The sequence below is a fragment of the Natrix helvetica genome (assembly GCF_964273705.1).
Source record: "Natrix helvetica genome assembly, chromosome: 1".
Classification (NCBI taxonomy): domain Eukaryota; kingdom Metazoa; phylum Chordata; class Lepidosauria; order Squamata; family Natricidae; genus Natrix; species Natrix helvetica.
In genome coordinates, this window is record NC_138548.1 from 155,627,501 (window position 1) to 155,642,295 (window position 14,795).

A 14,795-nucleotide genomic window follows, 5' to 3' on the forward strand; every position below is an offset into this window, starting at 1 on the left:
CTTTTTTCTTTCTTCCCTTGTATCTCATGTTTTCTTTTCCCCCTCTTTTCCTTCTCTTAATTTCCTATTTTTATTTTTCTTTGTATTTTATACATTGATAAAACAATAAAAGTCAAAGATGCTCTAAGTTATAGAGAATAATGCTGTTTATTCTTCTTCAACTGAAAATGATAAAAGTGCATTTCAGATTTCAGTACTGTACAATTCAAGTTTTGGTATTAGAAAAAACTCCGTAAATATTTAAGTTAACAACAGTTCTGTTCTACAGTGATCATGATGAAGAGGGCCTGCACAACTGTTTTCAATCACAGTCATAGTCCAACTGGGTTAAACATCAGGAAGACAAATTTATATATAATTATATGCTGAGAAATATTGTGCAGTAAAACAATGGAGGAATGATGCACACCTGCAGGTACACCTGCTTTCTTTCTATTCAGTTAGCTTTATCAGAATTATGGAGATCAGCAAATTCTGCTAACTAGCATATTTCACATTTTGTTTATCCACCTTATATTACAGATCTCATTATGATCAACTCTGCCAAGTTTCTTCTTATTTTCCTGTTTGTAGCTAGTAATTAATTCTCAGTGGTGTCATTAAAAGTCCCTGTACACTGACATGTTGTTATGTTGATGTTTCCGCAGAGTGCTGGTGCGCATGCGGGAGGTCAGCCTATTTTCAATCCCACTCAATTCATTTTTTATATAAGCCTATCATCAGCATTATCTAATTAGTCTCAACTGATATGCTTTGGCAACTTTGGTACCCTTGAATATTCAACAAAATTCATGGAACTCAAAAGAGAACAATTATGAAAATTATCTGTGATTTCCATGTATATGAAAGTCACAGATAATTTTCATATATACCAATATATATTTTCATGTATTTATTTATAGAAAGTAACAGTGATTTAAAAAATTTAGAAAGATCATTTGGTGAAATGGCCTTGTGGTTCTCCTAGTAGTACAACGAATAGTAAGCACTATTAAAAGATTACCAAAAAGGAAGATCATTCATTTTCAAATGCATTTGATTCATAAACAATTCCATTCAACAAGTTATTTCTTGTTAAAACCAACTCTGGTTGGTTTTAACAATCTGCAATCCTCATCCTCATTTGTTTGTATTATCAAATCATTATTTGATTACCTGTATGATTATTTCATATATATAAAAAGAATCTGACAAGGATTAAAATCAAGGAATAGAATGTATTTGATTATAAGAGTCAAATAATTTTGTCCACTATAATCATCATCATCATCATCATCATCACTCACTGGTATTTGTAATGCATTTTTGAATGTTCAGTTGGCTGAATTTCATGTTTAGTGAATAAAGTATATAATAATCCTAACCCTAACCCGTAATTGGAGCCTTTGGAGCAATACCTAAAGGGCTACCTTGCTATTTGGAAATTTTAAATTTATCGGACTTGAACATTCTGATTCTACAAAAAACCACCTATTTGGAACAGCTTATATCCTCCAACGTTACCTTAACATTTCCTAGGTTAACCACATCTTTGGTGAGATTCACAGCCTTTGGGACTGGTGGGTAGCCTAACAGCTCGAGTCCTAACCAAGGACCTCGGAACTGTTAAGGTAACGTCGGAGGATATAAGTTGTTCCAAGTAGGGTGATTTTTTGTAGAGTCAGAATGTTCAAGTCAGGTAAATTTAGAATTTCCAAACAGCGAGGTTGCCCTTTAGGTATTGCTCCAAGGGCTCCAATTACAATCGGGACAACACATGATTTCTTTTTCCACAGTCGCTCAACCTCAATTTGCAAGTCCCGGTATTTTGTGATTTTTTCTTGCTGTTTATCTTCAATTCATGCATCGCCAGGTATTGCAATGTCAATGAACCATACTTTTTTCTTTTCAATTATTGTTATGTCAGGTGTGTGCCAGGCCTATCAGTCTGGATTCTGAAGTCCCACAAGATTTTGCCTTTCTCATTCTCTAAAACCTTCTCAACCAGATGGTCCCAGTGGTTTTTGCTGTACTCAAATCCAAACTTTTGGCACAATTTCCAGTGAATAATCTTAGCAATGCGGTCATGGCGTTGTAGGTAGTCAGTTTGTGAAATTTTGCTGCACCCGCTGATCAAGTGGTCGACTGTCTCATTTTTCTCATTACAGAGGCGACATTTGCTGTTGGTGATAACCTGTTGAATTTTTGCCTTCCTGCAGTTTGTGGCTAAGGCTTGTTTTTGAGCTGCCAAAATAAAGCCTTCTGTTTCTTTTTTCAGTACTCCTGATCTTAACCAGTTCCAAGTTAGTTTTTGGTCAGCTTTGCCTTCAATACTTTTCAAGTATTGGCCGTGCATAGCTTTGCTTTTCCAATTTTCAGCTCGCTTCTCAATTACTTCTTTCTTATATTCAGCTTTTAACTTAGTTGCCTTCAAAAGGCCTCCTTTATTTACTTCCTTAATCATTGGTTCTTCACTTTTCTGGATGTAATCATTCAAGATGTGTCTTTCTTCTTCCACAGTCTGTTTTACTTGTAGGAGTCCTCGACCATCCTCTGCTCTTGGTAGATACAATCGGTCAACATCACTTTTAGGGTGCAAAGCATGATTCATTGTCATAAGCTTCCTTGTTTTTCTGTCCAAATTGTCCAACTCCATCTGGGTCCAGTCAATTATTCCTGCAGAGTATCGAATTACAGGTATAGCCCAGGTATTTATGGCTTTTATGATGTTTCCTCCACTCAGTTTGGACTTTAATATCTTGCGAATTCGTCAAATGTACTTGGCTGAGGTTAATTCCTTGACTTTATTATGCATTAAGTCAGAGGCCTCTAAAATCCCCAAGTACTTGTAGCCTTCTTCTGGTTTTACCGCCTTTATCATTTCTTCATTCTCAAGTTGTATTCCATCATCTTCTAGGACCTTGCCTGCCTTGGTTGCCATTGTTGCACATTTGTCAATTCCAAACTGCATACCAATGTCTTGGCTAAATTCTTTTGTGCTTTCAATTAATAAATTCAGTTCAGCTTTTGTTTTACCAAACAGATTATTATTATTATTATTATTATTATTATTATTATTATTATTATTATTATTATTATTATTATTATTATTATTATTATTATTACCTGAAAGGCACTGAAGTTCTATAACCTATTTCAAAATCAAGTAATTAGGCCTAAAATCTGTTGCTTGGTTTCCATGCCAAAAAACTTATATAAAATTATTTATTAAATGACAGTCAGTTGATAATACATCATAGGTTCCCATGAGAATGAAATATTTTGACAACCTGAATTTGTTATTTTGTGAAATGTTAAATGTTCATATTGGTTCTACATAAGACAAAAAAAAATCAACCATTCCTAAAACCATTAATGTTATTAATACCTATGCTGGGTTTTTTTGCTTAAATTATGTTCAGAGTAGATCATAATATTAATCTTAAATAATACTGTAAAATACTTTATTCAATGTCTTACCAATTTTTAAATCATCAGTCAAGCTCTCTTTTGTAAGATTTAACAATTCTTTACCATCAATATTGTTTCTTTTAAAAATCTCAACTAGATCTTGCAAGTTATGTGTTTGAAGCCAAACGGAAACATCTTCTTCTGTCCAGTTATCAACAGAAATCTTTGATTCCCGTATCAGAGGACTTCCTGAGAAAAGATTAAAATGAACTCACATAACTACATAACATATATTAAAATAAATAATTAAAACATTGCACCAAGTGTGAAGGGTTTCACAAATATAACATTTATCCTCTCTCTTTTTTTGCACCAGATTTTAGCAAATGCTACATAACATAAATCTTCCTGATATGTAGGGTTCCCAACCAGGGTACAAGACAATATTCCAGTGGGTGCAAAAACTTGGCTTTAGAAGTTTCAAAATTATAGTGTATATGAATTATATGTATATAATTATTTATTTATTAAAAGGATGGGAGAATATATTAGAAGTGTGCTAGGGGCGCATGGTATAGAAAAGGTTGGAAACCTTTTTGGCCCATTTTTTGTAAAATAATTGCATGCATAGCCTTATGGAAGCTTATAGAGTGCTGCTGGGGGGGGGGCAAAAATGGCCCATTTTTTGCTCATTTCTTCCCTCCCCAGCCCCCAGGAGGTCTCTGAAAGCCTCCATAAAGGTATGCATGGCCATTTTGGTGAAGGGGGCGGGGCTTCGAGAGGCAAAAAATGCTGTATTTGATGTATAAGACGCACCCAGATTTTCAGCCTCTTTTTAGAGGAAAAAAAGTGTGTCTTATACTCCTAAAAATACGATACTTTGGGAAGGCTGAGAGATACTTGAGAACAGCAGAACAATTCACAAAGCCATGGGTGGCAAGGAAAGAGTGAATTGATGAGAACAGCCACTCTACCCTCTTCTTCCAATGTACAGCTTCTGGAGGATCCTTATTTTTTCAACTAATGGAGAGGGACAGCCTATAGATAATGCACTGCCTTACTTTCATTATATGATATAATTTTAAAGCTTTTGTAAAAGACGAAGTAACAATCAAAAAGTCTGGTGTATACTTTTCAAAGTTATACAATTAAAATGTATCTTTCCTTGAATTTCAATAGGCTAAAAAATTCTTGCTTGAGACCCCTTTGCGGGGGACAAACAGAGACAAGACTAAGCTGAATTGCCAGTCTGAAAAAGAATAAATTCAGATAAACGGAATAACTTGCCTTCGGTTATAAGTAAAGATAGAATCATCTAGGGTGATACAAAAAATAGTAGGTGTTTCTACTGAGGAAACAGACATGAGTTCTTCCTTGGATAATTTCTTTAAGTACAAATGAGAGTCAATCACTTTAAATATGCTCTATACCAGTGGTGGGCAACCTTTTTTTTCAACTGAGCCAAATCTCGCCAAAACCACGATTGAAATTTATTTTGAGAGCCACATTTTTAAAACCGAAAATACATAGGATGGTACAGTTTTTAGTTTCAATAAACTCTGGCATTTGAAGCACGCAAGTCTTAAAGCTGTCAAGTTACAAGATCCTTGCACCCCTAACCCTTTAGAAAAAAAAAACCCAGGGGTCTTCAAACCTGACAGCTTGAAGACTTGTGGACTTCAACTCCCAGAATTCTGAGAATTGAAGTCCACCAAGGGCATCAATCATATTAGCCCAGGGATCTGCAAAATTGGCTCTTAAGACTGGTGGACTTCAACTCCCAGAATTCTGAGAATTGAAGTCCACCAGTCTTAAAACAGCCAACTTTGCAGACCCCTCCCCCATTGGCAGTAGCAAATTAGCCAATCATGCGAGGAAAGCGAGGTCTGACCGGGTGGGCAGCGAAACTCTAGGGCTCTCTGTTCTAATTTCCCGTGAAAACTGTTGCCTCTGAAGCGTTTGCTCTACTGTTTGAACCTTTAAGCGTCCCTTTCCCTTTTTTCTTTTTGACCCACAATGATTAGGGAGGATCCTGAAGTCAGGCGGGGACGAGAAGCGAGGAGGCAGAAAAAGAAACGGAGCCTCCTCGCTTCTCGTCCCCGCCCGACTTCAGGATCCTCCCTAATCATTGTGGGTCGAAAAGAAAAAAGGGAAAGGGGCGCTTGTTTTGAAGTGCCCGAGAGGAGGGAGGGGAGCGGGCGCTTCAAAACAAGCGCCCCTTTCCCTTTTTTCTTTTCGATCCACAATGATTAGGGAGGATAATAATCCGGCACACAGAAGAGCCGCATTAAAATGTGTAAAGAGCCGCTTGTGGCTCGCGAGCCGCGGCTTGCCGACCACTGCTCTATACCAATGTAATGACAAACTGATAAAGCAATAAGAATATTTTGTGGGAGAATGAATTGGTTGGGGCATGTGAGATGCTAGCCTCAGCTTATTTCAGATGGTTGGCTACAATAATTAACTTGTATAGTTGATTGAATTGCTTGATTTGGCCACTAGTACAACAAAGTAATATTCATTGAAAAGTGTGTAAGAACACAATGATTTAATCCTGGATTAATGTTGTGAACTGACATGTGTGATTTAAGCCTGGTTGGATAAAAATGGGTGGCCAATTTCATCCAAAAGTACAACTGGATTTCCAACTGTATGTTTCAAAAATTATGGAATAGGAATTTTTCTTGAAAGCAAATTAATTGTTTCTAATTGAGGCTTTGGATTAGGTGCGGAAGGCTTCTATTTGGAGCCTTACTTGAGACAAAAGGCAACAAAGAACATTATGTTACATATAAAAACATTTTTAAACTTGGGGGTTAGGGATGTAAAACAAATTGGTATAATGTTTATAAGTCAGGACACAAAAACGTTCTGGTACTGACCTGTGAAAAGTTGCTCTGCTTCCAGTTGCCAGATGTGGACACATTTATCCATTGAACCGGTAGCAAATAATGGCAAATCTGGTGCAAAGGCACAAGTTGTAACATATCTAGAAATAACACATTACTTGATAAATATATGTCACACTTCAAATGCTATCCTTGATTTAATAATAATAATATATAGCAATATACCAATACATGTTAATGGCCTACCTAGTATGCTGAGTCAAAATATGCAAGTTGCTTCCAGTGTTCTGTCCAAAACAAACAAACAAACAAAAAATAAGGACATTTACAACTAACTTTACACCATTCTTACATACAAAGACTATAGATGTACAGAATAGATTCACAGATATCTATAATACAGAAAACTGAATCTATTAAAATTGAAGTAAATCATTATCAAACACAGAGAAGAATTCCAAAACTGCAGGTGTCCTTTACTCAATTGGGCTTACAGGAAAAATATTATTGCAGAATATCTTGCAAACAACCAGTTGTCTGCAAGGAGTATAAATCGTTCCATTCTGCACTGTCCTACCAGAGCTGAAGAAGCTTCTTGGATGAGAAGTGAAATGTCTTCAAAAGGAAAAAACAAGTTGCCTCCTGAAAAAGCACCTTTGGGACAATCATGACCTGGATGACTGAGAAACTCTACAGACTTTTAACTATACAATTTGGGATGAACACCCTTTGAATGGTGAGGGAGTAGGATTGGATTTCTAGAGGAAAAAAATTGCAGGAGTCCTTTGGGACGTTCTTGCAAAATATTTTTTTAAAAATCATTATCCAATGTTTATATTTATATACCTAGTTAAGTGGAATACAAATCCTGTAGTTAGCAGCTTCACCACTAGATGCTACCCTTCACAAACATTGTTCTACTTCCATTGGAAAGGCTATTTCTTTTAAGAACAGTATATACGGTAGTTTCCTATAATAATTTTGCTCATGCTTAAAGTGCCATAAAAGTCTTTCTTATTATTTTTGCAAATCTAATTTCCTCTAAAATTTATCTAAAATAAGACATTGAAGTATTATACATACAGTACTCAAATTCAACTCAGAAAAACTAGAGAAAATATTACAAAATTAACTTTTTAAATGTCCCATGATTGTATAAAATACCAGATTTACAATAAAAAAACCTTATAGATAGCAAGTACATGCTCATTTTTCAGAACTGTACAATATTTCATTGCATATTCACTATCACACAACTGCTTATACAACTTGCTATCTGCCCATCACTTGTCTTTACAAAGCCAAAGAATCTACCTTGCTATTTGGTATATCAAATCCCCATTTTGCATTTTTTAACTTTCAAAGACATTTGGACTAACAATGACTAAAACTTCTGTATCATTTAAAGATAGACATATTACTCTAGGTCAGGGGTGCCAAACTCAAGGCCCGGGGATCTGGCCCTTGGGGTGCTTAGATCTGGCCCACAGGGCTGCGCTGGAAATAGAGGACTGGCCCGCAGGGCCTCCACCAGCAAAAATGGAACCCGTTTTCGCTGGCAGAGCACTTGAGCCACCACAGGTGCCCCCGACATAAGTGACGTCAAGCTGGCCATGCCCACCCTGGCCACGCCCATCACAGCCCCCCCCCCCCCGAGATCAAACACAACCCTGATGTGGTCCTCAATGAAATTGAATTTGACACCCCTGCTCTAGGTGATCAAAAAGTGCATGGAGAAAAAACTACGACAATATCATGTTTCAATTGAGACTGCAATCCTTTCTAAATGTTAATATATTGTTATCCTTGCATAACGAGGACTTTCCCTCTTAGGTTCTTAAATACTTACAGTTTCAAAAATCATTACAGTTTTGTCCACAGATCTAATAAGAAAAAAAGATGAAATAACATAACTGCATCAGTACTCATCCTTCAGTATTAAAAAAAAGGTTTTAATTATACAAGAATCAGAATAATACAAACAGCAGTGAGCAAAAAGCTCAGTATTAGAGCGCAGTGATTATTATGAATAGTTAACTTTACAATAACCTCCTTTGCAACTCAAAGGAAATGAAAAGAAATCCACGAGGATTAGAACCATGAAAATAATCTGCTGAACATTTTATAAGCTGAGAATCCAATAATTAAGGATTTGAGAGTTATCTCTACTAGAAAGAGTAAATAATATATACTCTTAAATGATTTTGCTTGTTGGCTTTGATTTGTATTCTGTGTACAGATAGTCATTGACTTATGACCAATCTCTTAGTGACCATTTGAAGTTACGATGGACACCTACTTACAACCCAAAATTCAAACAGCCCCCATGGTGACTATATTTGGGGTGCAATTTACTATGTTTTCCCCACCCCCAAAACCAGCATTTTCTTCAGGAAAACTGCCTATTGCAGACAATTGATTCACTTAATGGCTGCTGTGTTTGCTTACTCATGGTGACTCACTTAATGACTGCTGCAAAAAATTCTGAAAAATCAGACACATGTTGTGACCCTCTTAATGATTGGCATGACTTATGACCATAATTCCAGGCTCAATTACAATCATAACTCAAGGATTATCTGAACTTCTGATTCACTGTTTGATTGAACAAAAGTTGCTCCATAACTTTGAAATGCACTATATTAATGTAGAATAAGCCTTTCTGCAAAAGCAAATGACGTTTAAGTATGAAGATTTTTTGACCATTTCTATTTATTTTTTAATGCAAAAACACATGTTTTGCAAACATATTTAATGGAAGCATGCCATCTACACATTTGTCTTTTAATTCACATAGAAAGTTTAATGATAGGGGCATAACTTGCATACACACACATAGACATATAAATTTGGGAGATTGGTCTATAATGATTTTGAGTTCATTACAAATGCTCAACACCGTTTTCAAACAGCCTTCTCCTTGAAAAGATTCATGAGCTAGGATGGATATAATGTGATGTTCATATTGCCAATGGCCTCATAGCCATTATCAATTTAGAAATAAGCTCAATAAAGGTCTAGCTTTATAAACACAGAAATGGGAAAAACTAAGAACCAACTGAGCAAACCAACTGCAGAAGTAAAATGTATCAATTAAACAAAGATTCTTACCCAGTAACTAAAACCTGCCCATTGGAGGAAAAAGCACAAGCCAGAACCGGGGCAGTATGTCCACTTAAAGTACATCTATATTCCAGGTGAAATCCTAAACATTGAAAGGTGAACAAATATTTAATGAAAATATTATCAAATTGCAACCTTTTCACCTTTCAATACAAAGTAAAACATACTGCACAATGCAGGATGTAGCTTGGATTTTGTATTGTAAATCTGGCTGCTCTTTAATTTTCTAGTTCGGTATTCCATGAAAGCAGTGAGAATAGGATAGAATGGAAGGCTTTCTTAAAAATTCTACTTTCATAACAAAATTTTCTGATCATTCCCCCACCTCCCGCCCCTAAATGTGCTTTGGAAGATCTTTAGAGTCAGTTGTAGAGCCCAAATAGGGAATAATTTGATCTGACAGAGCCATATACCACTAGATATTATTAATGAATGCATGTTAATTAATTCATATTCATATTAATGAATGAAAAATATTCATTCTAATATCAATCAAAATAATGAATAATATATGAAAAAGCTTCACACTCTCTTAAGAGCGATTATTTTCTTTACATTTCTCTCTGTTGTTTTTATTGCTTTGTTGTAATATGTTGCTTTACTGTAATGTACTATCAATTATTTCTCTTACTTTTTATACTATTATCAAAAAGGATTATTCACTTGTTCAGCAAGATACTTTTTTGGTCTTATGGGTTTGTTTATTGTTTGAACAAGACCTAATTAAAAATCTAAGCAGTGGAAAGGCAAGTACTTTTTTTTTAAAGAATAAGCATTTTTAAATTTGAGATACCTGTAGAATCAGAAGATGAAACGAGCCAGATCTTACTTATGCCATCCTGACCAGAAGATGCCATTTTGAAATAATCAGCATCTTGCTTATCTGATAAAATAGATATATATTTAGAAATTCATAAGACACATAACAAAATAAGATTTTCTGTTTTTTTCAGTATCTGTTTCTAGTAAACTAAGCACAATTAGAAGTTTGTCTTGCATAACTCAAAAATCTGGTGGACTATATGTAATACAGGTAGTCCTTAACTTATGACCAGAATTGTGACTAAAATTTCTATTGCTAAGCAAGGCAGTTGATAAATGAGGAATGCCTGATTTTATTAATTTTTTCGCCACAATTGTTAAATGAGTAACCACAAATATTAAGTGAATCATGTGGTTGTTAAGCAAATCCAGCTTCCCCCATTGATTCTGTATATCAGAAGCCAGCTGGGAAGGCCTCAAACGGCAATTACATGACTCTGGGATGCTGTAACCATCGTAAATGCATGTCAGTTGCTAAGCGCCCAAATTTTGATCACATGACATAAATCAAACAGTTCCTGAATTAGCAATTCCCAAAACCACATTTATTGGGGGGGGGGGGGGGGAATTAATTGCTTTGAATTTGACAACATCTTTCATATGAAGAGAGGTTAAAAGTTATTGTCCTTTTAAAGTGAAAGCAAAGCAGCATTATGTATGACTGTTCATGGGATTACTTATAAAGTAAAACAATGAGATAAAATCAAATAAAAATAATTTTGCATGATTTTAATTGCAGTCAAACTTCTCTTCTACTTCAAGCACAATTCTTTAAAGGGAAAGAAGAGTATGATAAACTTTTTACACAATACAGTCTTCTGCAAATATACTAAGATTAACTCCTAGTGTGACCCCCAGTAAATATTTTTAACATCACAATCTTACGTGCCATACATACTGCAAAAGAGATAGATCAGTAGACAAGAAATATTACTTAAGAAAATAAAAGTGGCTTTAAATCCATTACAATGGAATTAAAGAGAAACTTCAAAAGGATTTTATATTCATCAGTTATAGATATGAAGAAGAATACAAGTAAAGGTTAAGGCTGGAACTGACAAGATATTTAAAAAGGATCTGTTTATATAGTAAATTATCTAACCAGAATATGGCCTTGAAGAAAAGTCACAGCAGGTAACACCAAGATCATGAGCTTTCTCATTATCTAAACACTTCATTTTGTCATCCCAGAAAGTTAGATCTCCACAGGATGATCCCGTCACAAAGAAACGTCCATTAGGAGCAAATGCACAAGCTACCAATGATCCATCTTTAACACTACCCGATCTAAAAAGCAAGAATAAAGGAATTTGGTAGTTAAAACCCTGTTATGTGTTTGAAAAAAAACAAAACAAATTAAATCTAAAGGGAGAATATTTCAAATTAATCTTTCATGTAACAAACAGAGCAAGCTGCCTACAAATATATCGTAACATTTTAATTTGTGTAATTATAAAATATCAAAGCTTATTGTCAATCCCTTGTCAAAGCCAGGGTTATATTCTAAAAGCCTCATTAACATTTAGAAAACTACTTACTTTTGTTCCATTTTATATTAAGTATAAATTCTAAACTATGTTAAATCTTAATTATAATTTTTTAGAGTAAGCAAAAATTATTAACTTAGTTTGTAATTGGTTTATTCTAAGATATGCCAGGATTCAGATAATAGGCAAGTAGTTGTTAATTTCATGGAAACAAAAATTTCAGAACAGGATATTGTAGTTGCACCAAAGGAAAACAGAGCTGGAGCCACAGTTTAGCATTATGTCCAGTCTGTTGACTGATTCACATGAATATAGCACAAAAAAATTGATCATTCTTATTGAGCTATCTTACGCCTAAAATAATAATTATGCCCACATAAAACTGCATTGTTTCATAGAGTAGTTTTAAACATGATACTGTACAGAAAGACGTGCCATTTAAAAAACAACAACAGAAACAAATCTTTCCTGCAGTACTTGAATTTCAAGAATTCTCTTCAATCCATTGAAGTCCGAGTTTGTCCTGTCTTTCACAGAAGCCGTCCTAACTTTATCACTAAACAAGACAGCCTGATCAGCCTTTCCCAAGTGGTACCATCAACACTTATTGGGCCTAAAACTCCCTTGAGGTCTGGTTCACACGGCTAAGACAGCAATTGGAGTAGAAATGGGAATGCAACTTCTTCCGTTATATTAAGCGTGAGATACAAATAAAGATAAACTTAATAGTTCTGGGGGAAAAAAGTATTTCTAACAGCCTCAGATTTGATATACTCACCGATACAATTTTAGTGTCTGAACATTCCACACATTTACACTTCCATCAGCTGCTCCTGAAACTAAATATGTGGAATCAGGGGAAAATCGACAAATTCTTAGAGGGTTTCTACAGGGATGCTCCAACACTGCCACTTTCGACCCATCTTGAGTATTCCACAAAATTGTGTTGCCATCTGTAGAACATGAAGCCAAAATATGTCCCGAAGGAGAGAAGCAACAGCAATGGACAGCATAAGTGTGGCCTTTTAGTGGTGAGTAAGGAACCTCACCAAAATTGTTTAATGAATACAGACGGACTGTTTTGTCCAAGGAGCATGTCGCCAGATAGGAAGAAGAGAAGGCACAACAGTTGACGTCATCTTTGTGGTCTGCCAAAGTGCAAATTAATTTAACCATTTGGTGATAGAAAGTGACCTGAAATAAAGAGAACCAAAACCCAAGCTGATTCATCATTTCTAGATTAAGTTACGCTCCGTTGAACGTTCAACTAAGAAAGCCCATCTATCGTTACCAAAATATTGGCCCTCACAAAAAATGCTTTGTCATTAGTTTTAAATCAGAATAAAGGTGAAAAGCTAAACCCAAAATAATAATAATAAACCATAAATTCGGGATTACATTGCATATTGACAGAGACCTTACATCCATTATTCTTTAATTTAGAAAGCCGTCCTTTAAAATTTAATTCTTTGCTTGGCTTTGCTCTTGGACTGCCCTTTGTAAAGCAAGGATTTAAACATAAACAATTAACTTTTTTCTCTCCTTATCAACAAATCCCTTTCAGATTTGCCCTGTTTTTCAGGCTTATTTTTTTATTTTTCCAAAGAACACATGGGCCTGGTTACTGTAGGTCTCCTCTTCCCCAGGCATCCTGGAAATGCCTCTTTGGATTTTGCTTTACAGACAAGAGGCTGGCAGCCTCCAACCTCACAGGCACCTGCCACGTCAGAAATCGCTTCCTGAAGTCCCTGACACTTACACCTGCCTGGAAACGAACATTTCAAGGCAGAGGTCCGACCCTTTCAAAGTCTTAAGACTAACACTAAGAAAGCCCCTTCCCCGTTACCTCTTTCCTGAAAGGTAGGTTGGGGAACCCAGAATAGAATGGCTTTGACGGAAACAAAGGACCACCCACCACCGGGGGGCGTTCTCGTTCTAACGGCCCCCGGCACTCTCAGGAGTCACGCCTCAGCCCTCCAATCCGGGAGGGGAAGGAGGGGGGCGGGAAACCCTCCCTCAACTCTATTCCTCCCTGTACCTTACGGCCGCGCGGCGGCTTCGGGAATTTGCCCGTTTCTGTCCGCGAGGAACCGTGAGCGAGGCGCGCGGCGCGAGGACAGAAGCAAAGCAAGATCGCGTGGCCACGCCCATTCGCTCCTCTCCGGGGGGGGGAAGGTGGAAATGCTTGTTCAGTTTAAAAACCGGGCGAACCTGGGCGCTCACGTGACCGAACGCGGAAGCAAAATAAAGGGCGGGGGGCGTGTTGGTGACGTGACGTCACCACGCTAAACAAAGTCTGGAAACTCGGTTCCAGTTTTCTCCGATCCTGCGCAGTACTTACACGTTGTGGCTGGAAGCAAGGGGAAACTGCATTTAACACAAAAGGGGGGTGGGTGGGTGGGTTGCGAGCCGTAATAGTCCAATAAATGCGCCCCAATTAAAGACGAATGGGTCATTTACAGACTGACCTTTGAGCTAAACCCCTTTTTAAAAAGTCACTGCGACCTAAAGGTGTGTGGGAGATAATTGCATTGGGCAACTGTGCCGTTTCCAGATTCTCAACCGAAAGACATTCAACAGTCTCCAGTCTAAATTTCAAGACTGTAATGATTGCAACATAAATATATAATTGAAGTATTAACCAGATCTATTGGGTTGCCAAATTCAATAATTCCTGATGTAGCACAGGAAGACAGTCATTCCTCTAGAAGTGTTCGGGTGTGTGGTTGTGTTACCAATCATATCTACAAAGGTCAGGTGTGGTGGCATAATAATGCACTAGTTCTTTCTCAGCACTTACTGATAGAATGTAGTTTGCCTACTATTTTAATAAAGCGTGCTGTGATTTATTAACTACTTAACTATTTTCTGGTGGTTAATAATAGCTTTTAGAGGTTGAATTCAATTATATATAATTTATTGACACAGAATAATAAGGAATGTAAAGATTTTAAATGTTTAGTCAAATCTGAGTTCCATTCAGAACTTACATTTTTAAATATTTGATGGGATAAAGATGTGTTAGATTTCATGTCACTTGATTAAGTGGTCCCCCATAAAGCTGATCAGTGACTGCTGCCTTTTACTGAATCATTCGGAAGGAGTTCCTAAGGAAACATCCTGT

General features: G+C 36.4%; 1 protein-coding gene across 2 annotated transcripts in view; it reads right to left on the reverse strand.

The window, feature by feature from the left end:
• WDSUB1 (WD repeat, sterile alpha motif and U-box domain containing 1) overlaps positions 1-13,896 on the reverse strand; it is a 27,967-nt gene extending 14,071 nt beyond the window's left edge. The window contains exons 1-9 of one of the 2 annotated variants that reach the window (XM_081943263.1): positions 13,710-13,896; positions 12,450-12,865; positions 11,287-11,471; positions 10,156-10,245; positions 9,351-9,444; positions 8,089-8,122; positions 6,486-6,526; positions 6,273-6,379; positions 3,460-3,639 (exon numbers count right to left, since the gene is read on the reverse strand). In XM_081943263.1, coding sequence (XP_081799389.1) covers positions 3,460-3,639; positions 6,273-6,379; positions 6,486-6,526; positions 8,089-8,122; positions 9,351-9,444; positions 10,156-10,245; positions 11,287-11,471; positions 12,450-12,847 — 1,129 coding nt within the window. In that variant the 5' untranslated portion in view covers positions 12,848-12,865; positions 13,710-13,896. Of the gene's footprint in view, positions 1-3,459; positions 3,640-6,272; positions 6,380-6,485; positions 6,527-8,088; positions 8,123-9,350; positions 9,445-10,155; positions 10,246-11,286; positions 11,472-12,449; positions 12,866-13,517; positions 13,646-13,709 lie in introns of those variants that run through there. The other variant, XM_081943264.1, reaches the window with a different exon arrangement.
• Between the last annotated feature and the right edge of the window lie 899 nt (positions 13,897-14,795).